At 43.6% G+C, this 13,289-nt stretch overlaps 1 protein-coding gene across 1 annotated transcript; it reads right to left on the minus strand.

Annotated features, from left to right (window-relative positions):
* Positions 1-368: 368 nt before the first annotated feature.
* On the minus strand, positions 369-5,183 carry HSPA5 (heat shock protein family A (Hsp70) member 5). Its single transcript, XM_074973698.1, has 9 exons — positions 5,098-5,183; positions 4,743-4,877; positions 4,429-4,660; positions 3,679-3,816; positions 3,212-3,324; positions 2,740-3,130; positions 2,147-2,384; positions 1,738-1,905; positions 369-1,075 (listed from the first exon to the last, which is right to left on the minus strand). Exons 2-9 carry the CDS (start codon positions 4,859-4,861, stop codon positions 519-521), a joined length of 1,956 nt encoding a protein of 651 aa, XP_074829799.1. The 5' UTR covers positions 4,862-4,877; positions 5,098-5,183; the 3' UTR covers positions 369-518.
* Between the last annotated feature and the right edge of the window lie 8,106 nt (positions 5,184-13,289).

Consider the following 13,289-nt stretch of genomic DNA (forward strand, 5'->3'; position numbering starts at 1 on the left):
CTAGGAAAAAAAGGACCTGACAACTGCTGTGCCTAGCAGCACTTCAGACTAAATGCTTACACTGAAGTACTTGGACTATTTGCAGGATGAACAGAACTTTAGTTGAAGAGAACATTTTAAGGAAGTGAACTGCACTCTGAGTTTGATAGTCTATAAACAGACATGACAGGAAATATGAAATTAAGCTAGATCCAGTGTAAATAACAAATTTATTGTGGTCACTTGGGTAGAAAAAAGTTCTACACAGAATGCACATGACCAGTTAGAATGTTTTCAACTGGAAAATTTCTAAACCCCCAACTCATTTTACAGTCCCACCCCACTACCCTTCCCTCCCTCCTCCCCACAGACATCAAGCAACTGCTAATGAAAAGCAGTAAACAGCCACTTGGGGCTAACATTTCCATCTCCACTCAGAAGTGAAGATTCCAATTACATTCCAGATTAGAGTTCAATATTATCTTAACAGAAGAGTTCCTGAGTCCAGTATTTACAAGGTAACATTCAGAGATCAAGATTTACAATTCATCCTTCTCTCCTGCTTCCTCTTCAGGGGGAGGTCCTGCACTTCCATAAAGCTTGCTAACAATTGGCTGGACAACCTCCTCCAGCTCCTTCTTTTTAGCTTTGAAATCTTCAATTTCAGCATCTTGGTGGCTTTCAAGCCATTCAATCTTTTCCTCTACTGCCTTCTCTATTGTTTCCTTGTCTTCAGATGAGAGTTTGCCACCTAGTTTCTCTTTGTCCCCAATCTGATTCTTCAGTGAATAAGCATAGCTTTCCAACTCATTTCTGGTATCAATACGTTCTTTAAGCTTTTTGTCTTCCTCTGCAAACTTCTCAGCATCGTTAACCATTCTCTCAATCTCCTCTGGTGTCAGACGGTTCTGGTCATTGGTAATTGTAATCTTGTTTTTATTTCCGGTGCCCTTGTCTTCCGCTGTAACACGGAGGATTCCATTCACATCTATCTCAAAGGTAACTTCGATCTGTGGGACACCACGAGGAGCAGGAGGGATTCCAGTCAAGTCAAAAGTACCCAGGAGATGGTTATCCTTGGTGAGAGGACGTTCACCTACAGAGGTAAGAGTTTTAGTTTGTACTTGTGCCTAAAAGGTGGCATTACATGTGGTTTGACATGACTAATCTTAGGTTTTGAACCTGTATTTTTGTTTCACTTTAAGGGGGGGTGAAAGCCCAGCTCAAGTGTGGGGACACTTGAATCTCTGAATGACGACCAGATGGCCTACTCCCAAACAAATGTTTTAAGTGTTATCTGGCTTTATTTAATTGCCTGGAGCAGCATGTTCCTTTGCCTGTAACAGCAAAGAGAAATACTGACACCCAGATTTGTAGTAAAAGGGCTTTACAATATCAGTGTATTTTAAACTGAATGGGGGTGATTTAGACTTAGACTTCTCCCTCCAGAGACCACAAGATTAGTGCCCTCATGGAAAGGAAGGAGGGGAACATGGGACAATCCAATCAAGCACTCTATTACTAGAACACTAGTGTTCTTTAAGATGCTACAAATAGCCTTTTGAGTTGGTCTGTTACCAAGGTCTCCCCACTAGAGTTGGTTCTTCTCAAGGGCTATAATGAGGAATTCTGAGATGACCTTTGAGGCATGGTCATTCATTGCTCCATGTCTAACTTTTTAAAAGCTTTACTAAGTTTTCACAAGACAAATGTGTACAGGATACATCCTATTTTAGTTCAGTGATACAGGACACTTACCTTCATAGACCTTGATTGTTACAGTTGGCTGGTTATCAGAAGCTGTGGAGAAAATCTGTGATTTCTTGGTGGGGACAACAGTATTTCTTGGGATGAGCTTGGTCATAACACCCCCAACAGTTTCAATGCCAAGTGTCAGAGGACACACATCAAGTAACACCAGGTCACCTAAAAGAGACATGTTTCTAGCTTTACTCAGTTATTCAGTTAGAGTAGAAATGACAAGGGCCCATGAGTACTGTAGCCTTATGAAAGTATGGCAAGTATAGACTGTTCCTAGAAATAATGTTAATTAGAACTTAGCTTACATGATTTGTTCTCAACTTGGATCAGGCCTCCAAAAACCTGCTCCAATACTAGCATTAAAGTGTAAAAACTCTGGAAGTTACTAGTTTAGGTTTGCACCTACCAGTATCTTGGTCACCCGAAAGGACACCAGCCTGAACAGCGGCACCATAAGCAACAGCCTCATCTGGATTGATGCCACGAGAAGGCTCTTTGCCATTGAAGAACTCTTTAACAAGCTGTTGTATCTTGGGGATTCGAGTAGAGCCACCCACAAGTACAATCTCGTCAATGTCAGATTTCTTCAGGTCAGAATCTTCTAGAACTTTCTGCACAGGCTTCATGGTGGAACGGAACAGATCCTAAAAGGCAAAAAGAGTGACAATAGTCAGGTAAGGCACTACTTCTCCCCTATGTGGAGAAATATATCAACAAAGTGTGGTCTGGACAAATGACCATGAGCAAGCCAAAAAACACACCAAGCATTGACTCCAGCCAGATGTCATCTTACCACATGACCTTGGGCAAGTCTCTTGCCTTAGTTTCTCCTCCCTATTCCCACGTGAGCTGGGGAGTTATTGCTTCATAGCAGAGTTATGTTTAATGTGTTTTGTAAATTTAATGCAGTATAAGCAATAGCTGAACATACTAAACATGCATGTAACTGCAAGCCACTGATTTACCATAAAGCAATTGTAACTAGCTTCAAATACTAACCATATTCAGTTCTTCAAACTTTGCGCGAGTCAGTGTCTCAGAGAAGTCCTCTCCTTCAAAGAAGGACTCTATTTCAATTCTAGCCTGATGCTGAGAGGACAAAGCTCGCTTTGCTTTCTCTACTTCCCGACGTAGCTTCTGTACAGATCTGTTGTCCTTCCTAACATCTTTTCCAGTTTTCTTCTTGTATAACTTGATGAAGTGTTCCATAACACGTTGGTCAAAGTCCTCTCCGCCCAAGTGAGTATCTCCATTTGTAGCCACAACTTCAAAGACACCATTATCAATTGTGAGGAGAGAGACATCAAAGGTTCCACCGCCTAGGTCAAATACAAGGATGTTCTTCTCACCCTCCCGCTTATCCAGTCCATAAGCAATGGCAGCAGCAGTACTGTGTTGAAGAAATAGTAGTTAGACAACTCACAAGGCCTAGTACAACATGACATTGCAGAACAGTTAAAAAACTACTTACGGTTCATTGATTATTCTCATTACATTCAATCCAGCAATGGTACCAGCATCCTTTGTAGCTTGACGCTGAGCATCATTGAAATAAGCTGGGACAGTGACAACAGCATGGGTAACCTAGAGGAGCAGGATGAGGATTAATGTAACAACTTCAATAATCAGCAGCAACACCACAAATGAAAGCTTGGCAATTTCCAAGTGTTAGAGGAACTGCCACTGCCTTGAGTGCCTTCTCACCTTCCAGGTGAAGAATGGCTTCCTTTAATGCTACCCCTAGAGTGGCCAGACAAGAATTAAGCAAAGCTCAATGGGTCCTGTCTGAGCTCATCTTCAAGTACTCCCAGCCAAGCTGGGTAGAAATTAAGAGTCAAACTTTGGTCTGCAGCTTGGGAGATCACCTGCTGCTATCACTTTGGAAAACTGCTGCTTCTACAAGATGTCACAGTTGACCATTTTTGTTATGTTACCTACCTTCTTTCCTAAGTAGGCCTCAGCAGTTTCCTTCATCTTTGTCAAAACCATAGCAGAAATTTCTTCTGGAGCAAATGTCTTTGTCTGTCCACCACCAACATCAACTTGTATATATGGCTTGGTCTTCTTTTCAAGAACCTATAAGAACACGAACACTTAAGTTTAAAGAACGTATTTCTAGTAATTTTAAATCTCTGAAGAGAACTGAAACCTGAACAATGCTCACTACTCAAAAAAAGTCAAGAAAGGAGATAAGAGCAGACAATAGATGTTCTCTCCAGTAATATTTTATGCCGAGAGCCCACATTGATTACAATTATGTACATGGATATTACATGTCAGTTCCATTTCCACAACCCATACATTTTTTATTCAAGGCAAGATATTTAGCATTCTGAACTACTCCAGTTATGGGACAGACTATGTGAATAATAGTAACTGTTTCCATCCTAATCAGTAAAAAAAATTAGGGTTTATTGGACAGCAATTAATGATTTTTGCATGTCCAAGAGAATTCATTTTGCGATTATGAATAAGGGAAAGATACAATGAAAACATAAGTCACCTATTGGAGTTTAGCTCTGTAATATCTACAAAGACTTTTATTATGCCACAGTCCGATGTACAGCCCCTCATCACAACTCAATCCCATAGCCTTCGACACAGAATCTGAGTCCACAAATCACTCTTCTCCAACATAAACGTGGCCTGCCAAGTTAAGCAGTTTGCAGTGTGAATTTTGGCACATACCTTGAAAGGCAGATATTTGATATCCTGTTGCACTGAGGGGTCGTTCCACGTGCGGCCGATCAGGCGCTTGGCATCGAACACCGTATTCTCAGGATTGGAGGTTAGCTGATTCTTCGCAGCATCGCCGATGAGACGCTCCCCTTCGGGGGTGAAGGCGACGTAGGACGGCGTGATCCGGTTGCCCTGGTCATTCGCAATGATTTCCACGCGGCCGTTCTTAAAGACGCCAACGCTGTGAAAGGAAAGCCGGGGTCAGCCGTGCGGGGAGAAGGGGCCGCGGCCGGCCCTGGCCGGGTAGCCCGCGCTCTACGCACCATGAGTACGTGGTTCCCAGGTCGATGCCCACCACGGTGCCCACGTCCTCCTTCTTCTCCTCCTCCTCGCCGCGCCCGCTGCCCAGCAGCAGCAGCACCACCAGCAGCGCCCGCCTCATGCTGTCCGCCGGGACCCTGGAGCGCAAGGGAAACGGATCAGGCCCCCGGCCCCGCCGCATCCGCCCGCCGCGCCTCAAGCCCCCCCGCCGCGCCTCAGGCCCCCCCGCATCCGCCCGCCCGCCCCGCCCCGCCCCGCCTCAGGCCCCCAGCCCCGCCGCGCCCGGAGACTAGGGCCCTCCATCGCCCGGGACGCCGGCACCGCGGCCCCACACACTAGGCCGCATGCCCCACTCACCGTTACCGCGCTACTCACAGACCCGCTCCGCTCGCTACTGCCGGCGCTATGCCTAGGCCACCCCGGCCTCCCACCCTTATATACCCTCCCTCACGGCTTCGTGGAGGCTAGCTATTGGTTGCGGAATCTGCGCTGGAACCTTTCCATTGGTTGGCGCCGACTAAGCTGGCTACTCTTGATTGGCGGAGATCAAGCTCTCTGCAATGACGTATGGCGTCGCGCCCCTCCGTCGTCGTTCCATTGGTCCGCTGTACCCATGTCGCGGACCAATCAGCTTCGAAGGGACAGCCAAGCGGAGTGAGCCTATTGGTTGGGAGCAGTCGTCACGCTGAAGGAAGAGAGGCAGGGCTGGTCCATTCTGGAAGTTTCTATGGTTACCAGCCCCTGGGGAGGGAGTTGGGAATGGGGGAGCCAGGGGAGTGGGCTGGGGAAGTGGGGGCGAGCGGTTGCCAGGAGAGGCCAAGGAGCTAACGGTCACCGCGCCTGTCCCCACTGCTACGAGCTGGGGGCCGGGGGCTCGGTGAGGCTCTCCCCGCGGGGCCTCGATGGGCCAGAGGATGACGTCCCAATGCAGAGGTCACGGCGGGTCTGGAGACGGTGTGACCTCCCCACACGGCAGCCTCATCGGAGCAGGGGATGGCCTGGCGGTCGATGGGCCAGACGACAGCGTGACGTTCCACCGCAGAGGTCACAACTGGTGACAGCATGACATCCCGCCATGGAGGCCATGACGAGAAGCCCTGCAAGGAAGGAACAGCAGAGCAATGTGACTACCCACGTGGAAGCTGGGATGGTGTGATGTGATGCCCCCATGCAGAGGGCATGGTGGGACATTATGTCACAACACAACTCCTCTGATGTTATTGTATGCGTCCCATAGAGAAAGTTAGGGATGAAAACACTTCAGGTGTCAGTGTGTTATCTGCATTGTACATTGACACAGAGTAAAACAAAACCCTTCATTTCCATGTAAAACTGCCTTAAAAATTAAGCCGGAATAAATAGACATTTACTCTAAATTAGACCACTCATAAAATCAATTTCTGGCTCTCATCAAGGAGTTGTTCAGAAATAAGACTGGATCTGGGATGAAATGTGGAATATATAATCATTAACTTGTGAAGAACTGGGTGTTAATTCTCCGCTTCAGGTCTTTCTAAACAAAAAAGAGGTCTGTTTGCTGATATAATCGCACCCTTTTGTTTTTTGTTGCCCCGTTCAAATTGGAAAATGAACAGGTCCTTCCTATTGGGTTTGGCCCTTTTTAGGCTTTGTTATTGAGTCACAATGGCTTGTTATTGCACCACCACATCCTGACACAAATATCACTCACTCCCTTGCATTATGTCAGCCTAAAGATATCTCAGGATAGGTGGAAATTCTATAGTTAGTCATAAAATAAACTGGTTTCAGAGTAACAGCCGTGTTAGTCTGTATTCGCAAAAAGAAAAGGAGTACTTGTGGCACCTTAGAGACTAACCAGTTTATTTGAGCATAAGCTTTCGTGAGCTACAGCTCACTTCATCGGATGCATACTATAGTGGTTGCAATATTGGAGACTTGGATTAGGATGGGTTGGAGAAGATGGGTTTCTGCCTGGCCTCTCAGTCCCAAGAGAGACTTGCTCTTGGGACTGAGAGAGGCCAGACAGAAATCCATCTTCTCCAACCCATCCTAATCCAGGTCTCCAATATTGCAACCAGTATAGTATGCATCCGATGAAGTGAGCTGTAGCTCACGAAAGCTTATGCTCAAATAAATTGGTTAGTCTCTAAGGTGCCACAAGTACTCCTTTTCTTTTTATAAAATAAACTGTCACTACACATTTAACTCCCTTGAACTACTGATATAGTAGATTTGTGTGCTCTCCTATCTATTCTATATATATGTAGCTAAACTTTACAAAAAATCACCTTCAGGCAAAATCTATGTCTGGCAAGTTTCAGCTGAAAGAGGAAAGTTTTCAGGAAGTTATATGTGACAAAACAAAAGGCTAGAATGAAAACTGTTATGCAGCCTTTAAAAGGCATTAAGCTCGGGACCTAATCAGTTTGGAAACCTAAGTTAAATGAAATTTCAGGTATTGTACCTGCTTCAAAAAAGTCCTCCTGCCAATTTCTGCACTTTTACAATCACATTTTCTGATATTGTTTGTCTTTCTCCTATAGTTCTGTGAAAGACCCAAGCAAATGATGCCCAAGAAAGTAACAGTCTAGAACAATTAAACTGTTGACTTGTAAGTGAGGAGACAAATCTTTCAGAGGAGCTGGACTGAGACTAAACTAAATACAAAACTCATTTCTTCCATTTATCTTTCCCTTAATAAATTCTTTACACAGACATTCAACATTCTCTCTCGCTCTCTCTCTCTCTGTTTCTCACACACACACACAACCAAAAATCCAAAAATACATACTAAAGAAGCTATTTCCACAAGTTGAAGAGGAGAGGGATTGTTATATATATTTTTTTAAATAACTGAGAAGCGCTCACAGTGCAGGACGCCATATAAGTATATATACAGAAAGATTAGATTTATACAAAGAGAATGTTTGTACAGTGTTCTAAACGTGAAAATGCTATATCAAGCCTGGTTATTGTTGCATGAGCTGCACTCTGCTTAAGTGGACAGCTTTCTTCAGGGGTTCTCAAACTTTGTTGCACTGCGACCCCCTTCTGACAACCAAAATTACTACACAACCCCAGGAGGGGGACCAAAGCCTGAGCCCGCCTGAGACCCACCACCTCAGGCCAGGGGGCCAAAGCCGAAGCTCCAGGGCTGCAGCCCCATGCAATGGGCCTGTAACCTGAGCCCTGCCACTCAGGCTGAAGCGCTCAGGCTTCAGCTTCGATACCAGGTGGTGGGGCTCAGGCTTTGGCTTCAGCCCCGGACCCCAGGAAGTCTAATAGAAGCCCTGGCAACCTCATTAAAACAGAGTTGCGACCCACTTTGGGGTCCCAACCCACAGGTTGAGAACCACTGCATAACACCATTAAGTGAACTACACTGGTTCAAACAGTGCCAGGAGACCATCAGGAGAGACAAAGAGGCCATAACTACAGTATGCTGTGCTGTCCCTTCGTGAGTAAGTCACTGCCATTTTTATTCCCCCACTCACCCTTTTTCAAATATCTCCTTTTAACCTTTACATTATACCAGTGGTGGGCAACCTGCAGACCATGGCCCGCACGCAGCCTAGCAGGGTTATCTGCAGCGACGTGCTGGCTGCTGTTTCCCGCAGCTCCCATTGCCCGGGAATGGCGAACCGCGGCCACTGGGAGCTGCGGGCGGCTGTGCCTGTGGATGATCAATGTAAACAAACTGTCTTGCGGCCTGCCAGTGGATTACCTGGACGGGCCACGTGTGGCCAGCTGGCCGCAGGTTGCCCATCACTGCATTAAACAGTCTTTGACTTTGGAGGATTTGGGTAGTTTATATATATGCATTTGATTTTTTTCTTTCTTTGCCATTATTTCTATTTTGTGTTGACACAGTGTTGTTATTTAATTTCCTTCTTTAAAGGGACCTTAAGTTACTGATTCAAATTACTGTACTTAATCTTCAGAAGAGGACTCTCTCCTGGCATATACCTATGCTTCCTGGGAGTTGGATAGAATGTGGATACTCTATTTCTCCTCAGGCAAAACTTGTATATATAAGGGGAATGTTTTTCTCTTCCTAGCTGAGAACTTATATTTATTGATGTTTGTTTAGCTCTAGAGGAAGCAATCTCATAATATTAGCAAATGTTCTGGGTTTCTTTTTGGAATACAAGATGGCAGCTGACTGTATTGCACCCAAGCTTAACAGTGTGTAATATGCTGTGTGTTTTTGCTTGACTGCCATTATTGGGCATATTTCAATTTGCTACATTTATCATCATTTGTTTCTAAAATGTTATTAAAAAATAATACAGTTTTTTTAAAGATTCATTTGATCAGAGAAGGAGGCCTGAAGGAGTTAGGGTGTGATGATTCACAAAAAGACTGGTGAATAGAGCTTTGGAGGTTGTAGATAGGCAAATTTTTCATGTTATATCATGAAAGGTTGCTTGAAAGGGAAATCTCGAAGGATAACTCAGGTGCTGCAGGAAAATGGTGCTGGTGATTCAGTAAAGGCTACTCTCCCTCGATCAGTACTGACCCCAACATCCAATCATGATGCTAGGGGACACCATACTAATATTTGCAAAAAGGTTTGAGGTCCTGGAATGGAAGGTTCTTAGTGTTAGGTAGCATTATTAATTAATTTATTATTATTACTAGAGCTTCCAAATGTAAATGAGATATTAAATAGAGTTACCAACAACATTTGGTTATTAAAAATCTTCAGCATTTTTCAGAAGAGTAAATGTGTTAAACCTGCTGTCCTGTGAGTAATTACATTCCACCACACTGAATTCTCCCTGCTGTGTCAATTGGATACAAGATTCTCTTTCATCAGTGAGGATTGTCGGGGGGGAGGGTGGCGGTAGGCTGAGAGTCAGGAGCTCTGGGTTCTATTTCTAGCTCTGCAACTAACTCACTTTGTGACCTTTAGCAAATTATTTAATCTTTCTGTGCCTCAGTTTCCTTATCTGTTAAATGTTGATAATGCTTCTCTATCTCACAGGGTAGTTGTGAAGTTAAATTAATGTCTGTAAAGTTCTTTGAGTTGTAAGGTCCTAAAGAAGAGCCAAGTAATATTATTACTATGATAGTATGATTATTATTAATTTCCTATCCTAAACTGTTGTGTAACGTAGCTGTTCACTGTTAATCAACTGCTTTGTTCCATCCTAGAGGTGGCTGTACTGAGTAATTCTGCCCTGCTCTGCTCTGGATCACATTCCATATACAGTACCACTCCATCCTATCGCCTGTGTGGCTCTGACTCCTTAGAGCAGGATATACCACCTGTTTGTAAAGTACTTTGGGGTGAAAGGCACTATAGAAGTGCAAGAGATTATCTAGAAGCATTATAGAGAATGATGCTAGTTATCTAAATTGTATAATTTATAGAGGTGAACTCTGCAGAAGCTGTGAACAGGGTAGTTGAAAGCAGATATATAATATATAATACATGAGTGATTTTTCACATAGTTATATTTCATAGACATATGTGATAAAGCCAGTTCACAATAAACATTGAAGGTTTGCTATCCTCATTAGATAGTCACTTCAAATCAGAGAGATGTCTCCACTGGGCTTTTCCCTCAGCTCACAGACAAGTTGCCTTTCAAGATTCTAGTAGCTTCTACAACTCAGATGCCTCAAAAAATAGAAGACAGGGAAAAAGTGTTCAGAATAGGCAGGTTAGCAAGTGCTATCCACGAAAGCTTATGCCCAAATAAATTTGTTAGTATCTAAGGTGCCACAAGGACTCCTCATTATAAAGAAAGTGTTATTGGTGCCATTTAAAAATCATCACAGTTGGGGAAGGAGAAGGACTGTAAACCCATTGATTTGGAGGCGAGGGGATGTGTGTCAGAGGAAGCACAAGATATGCAGTTGCAGTATGTGATTGAGTTCAAAAATATTTTTTAGTCCCAGTCGCCACAAGGTGGGTTGCTAGTCTCAGATTCAGTTCTAATAGGACGAGTTTCCACATCCTCAACTCCTTCAAATGGGGAAGAAATAACTAGTTCTTGGTCTGATGAGTCTTTTAGACTCTAGCTATCAGAAGCTGAGCAGTTATAATTTATTTAAACCTATCAAAATCAGACTGCATCTTGAGAAATTGGAATGTATTGGATGAAAAGACACAAAGCATACAGCTACAGGAACAGTGACTTCAAATATCATCAGTCATGTGATCTGACTGACCTAAATCTTGCGCTTTACTGTATGTCAGGATTTAAACCACTCCATGCCACTTGCTTACCTGAACTGAAGATGCTGCTTCTGTGCTCTACATCCCTTACCCTAGCCTGATAACTCTGCATCTTAGTAAAATATCTGATATCCAAATATACAGTGTAGTTGTAGCCCTGTCGATCCCAGGATATTAGAGGATATTATCCAAATAGTGGTTAATCAAAAAAAGACAGGTCATTGGTGAAATTTCATTCCCCCCTGGAGACTTGGTAGTCACAGATTTATATTCTCTGGAGATGCACAGAATTTAGCAACCACTGAAATGTAAAATAATAAAAAATGAAAAGCTGTAAACCCCCCTTCTTTCCTCCCCCACCCTTTACTGACTCAGTCACTGAATCTATCCACAGCACTCTTTCCGTCACCTTCCACTTCTCTGCCCCTCTCTCCTATTTCAGAATCCATCCTGATTGGATAACTTTCCCCATCCTCTTTCTTTGCTCTTTCTCCCAGTCTGCTGAATGCTTCTGGAGAAAGTCCCATGATCATGTAAACTTTCTTCACTGCAAAGTTATCCTCTTTCAGTTCTTTCATCTTCTTGGCCAAGCCACACTACTTCTCCATTCTCCTTGACTATATAATTCCAGCTGCCTATGCACCACCTTTGATTCCCTCTTCAAACCCTCTCTTATCTCTGCCTCCTCCAGCTCCATAAAAAATCCTGCCTACTTTTTAAAGAGAAGATGGACTAGATCCACCATCACGTACCTTGTCTCTCCTTCTCCCCATTATTACCCTTCTCTTTCTCTCCAATCACCAACACCATAGTCTTTTGCCTGCTGTCCTACTTCAGCTCATTTCCTTTACCTCCAATCTCATCCTTAATCTCTCTCTGTCTTTATGGTCCTCATACTCACGCAGAACACAAGCACACCGTAGCATCTCCATCCTAAAACAAACACCCTTGACCCCACCCACCAGCCTCCCCAAATACTGCCCCAACTTCCTTCTTCCCAGCTCCTCCCAATTCATCGCCTAAAGTTTCTTTCTTCCACTTCCATCTTGGATCCTTTCCAATCTGGGTTTGACCCTCTCCACCACACTGAAACTGCTCTCACCAGGACCTCTAGTGATATCTTCATGGCCAAATCTCAGGGCCTCTGCCCCAAGCCACTGTGTGTGTGAAAGAAATTGGAAACCAGATGAGATAGGTGGGTCAAGTTAAATTTGGAGAAGATGAAGCTTATATTAGCAGGAATGAGAGAGGATTTTGAGGGCATCTGATCACCAAGTCACAAAGTAGTGTATAGTCCTGAAGTCCTGCTTAAGATGTTAGTTTTGATCTTTAAAGCCTTTGATGGGGTTAGACCAAACTATCTCAAAGACTATCTCTCCCTCTGTTCTCTGCTGTGACAGCTAGATCGACCAGGACAGTCTCCCATAGTAAAACAATAGAGATGGGAAGTGCAGCAAATAGTCTGTGGAGTTTCCTAAAGTAGAAATCAGGATGAAACAAAGCCTTTATATACAGTTTAGATAACAATGCATGACCCATCTCTTTGCACTGGCTTTTCTCCAATCCTGAAGCAATGGGAGAGCGTAGCAACAGTCTCCTGGATTACGGTCACCAGTGGCTAAGAGATGAGGGAAGTGAAGCAGTTAGGTCCTACTTCAAACATGATTCATTATGGATTTCAATTATGTAAATAGTGCCTAGATACCTCCCTCAGTTAGAAATTGAAGGGAGAATTGCTTTAAATCAATAATTATTTTTATATGAATAAAAAGGTAAAATCCAAAATTTGTATATGTAAAATCCATCATGGGCTTAATGTGTAAACACAATTGTTTGCTTGTAGTTTCAGCTACTCTTCAAATTTTTCAATTTCCAGATAAACTGATCTATTTATAGGCTGCAATAAGTAACAGAACAGTAGCATGGCTATTGTTGCATACAAACAGCGGGAGTTTAGTGTTTTACTTCTTGTATCTAAACATGGTTTGTTGCTTGACTTGGTATATCCTGAGCAATAGCTTGTACTGAAGGTTGATAAAATGTCCTGCTGCTACAAGTGTCAGACATAGTAAGACATCTTATTACTTAAAAATGACGAGGCTAAGGTCAGGAAGTCTGATTCAGTGTAATTACAGGGTAGGAACTATCCGAAACATAGCCTACTGAAACTGTTCAGTGCCAGGTACGATCTTGGCATGACATCTGCTTTTCTGACACTCCTCCTTGAGCCAGAAAACCATTTTCACAAATGTACAATTGATCTGTGGCTTCTTAACTGTTGAAAGAGGTCAAAGACTCTTCTGTTAGAGATCAGTTGGTTTCCTCTCAGTGTTTCTGGTCAGTCTAGGGACGCTGGTGTGCGGTGTTCTCAGTCTGATCC

The sequence above is a fragment of the Natator depressus genome, chromosome 16 (genome assembly GCF_965152275.1).
Source record: "Natator depressus isolate rNatDep1 chromosome 16, rNatDep2.hap1, whole genome shotgun sequence".
NCBI lineage: Eukaryota > Metazoa > Chordata > Testudines > Cheloniidae > Natator > Natator depressus.

Coding starts and splice junctions, on each gene's coding strand:
- HSPA5 (XM_074973698.1), bottom strand. CDS start 4,861: ATGAGGCGGGCGCTGCTGGTGGTGCTGCTGCTGCTGGGCAGCGGGCGC. Junction 4,661..4,742: donor CTGGGAACCACGTACTCATG/GTGCGTAGAGCG, acceptor TTCCTTTCACAG/CGTTGGCGTCTTTAAGAACG. Junction 2,385..2,739: donor AGTTTGAAGAACTGAATATG/GTTAGTATTTGA, acceptor TTTGCCTTTTAG/GATCTGTTCCGTTCCACCAT.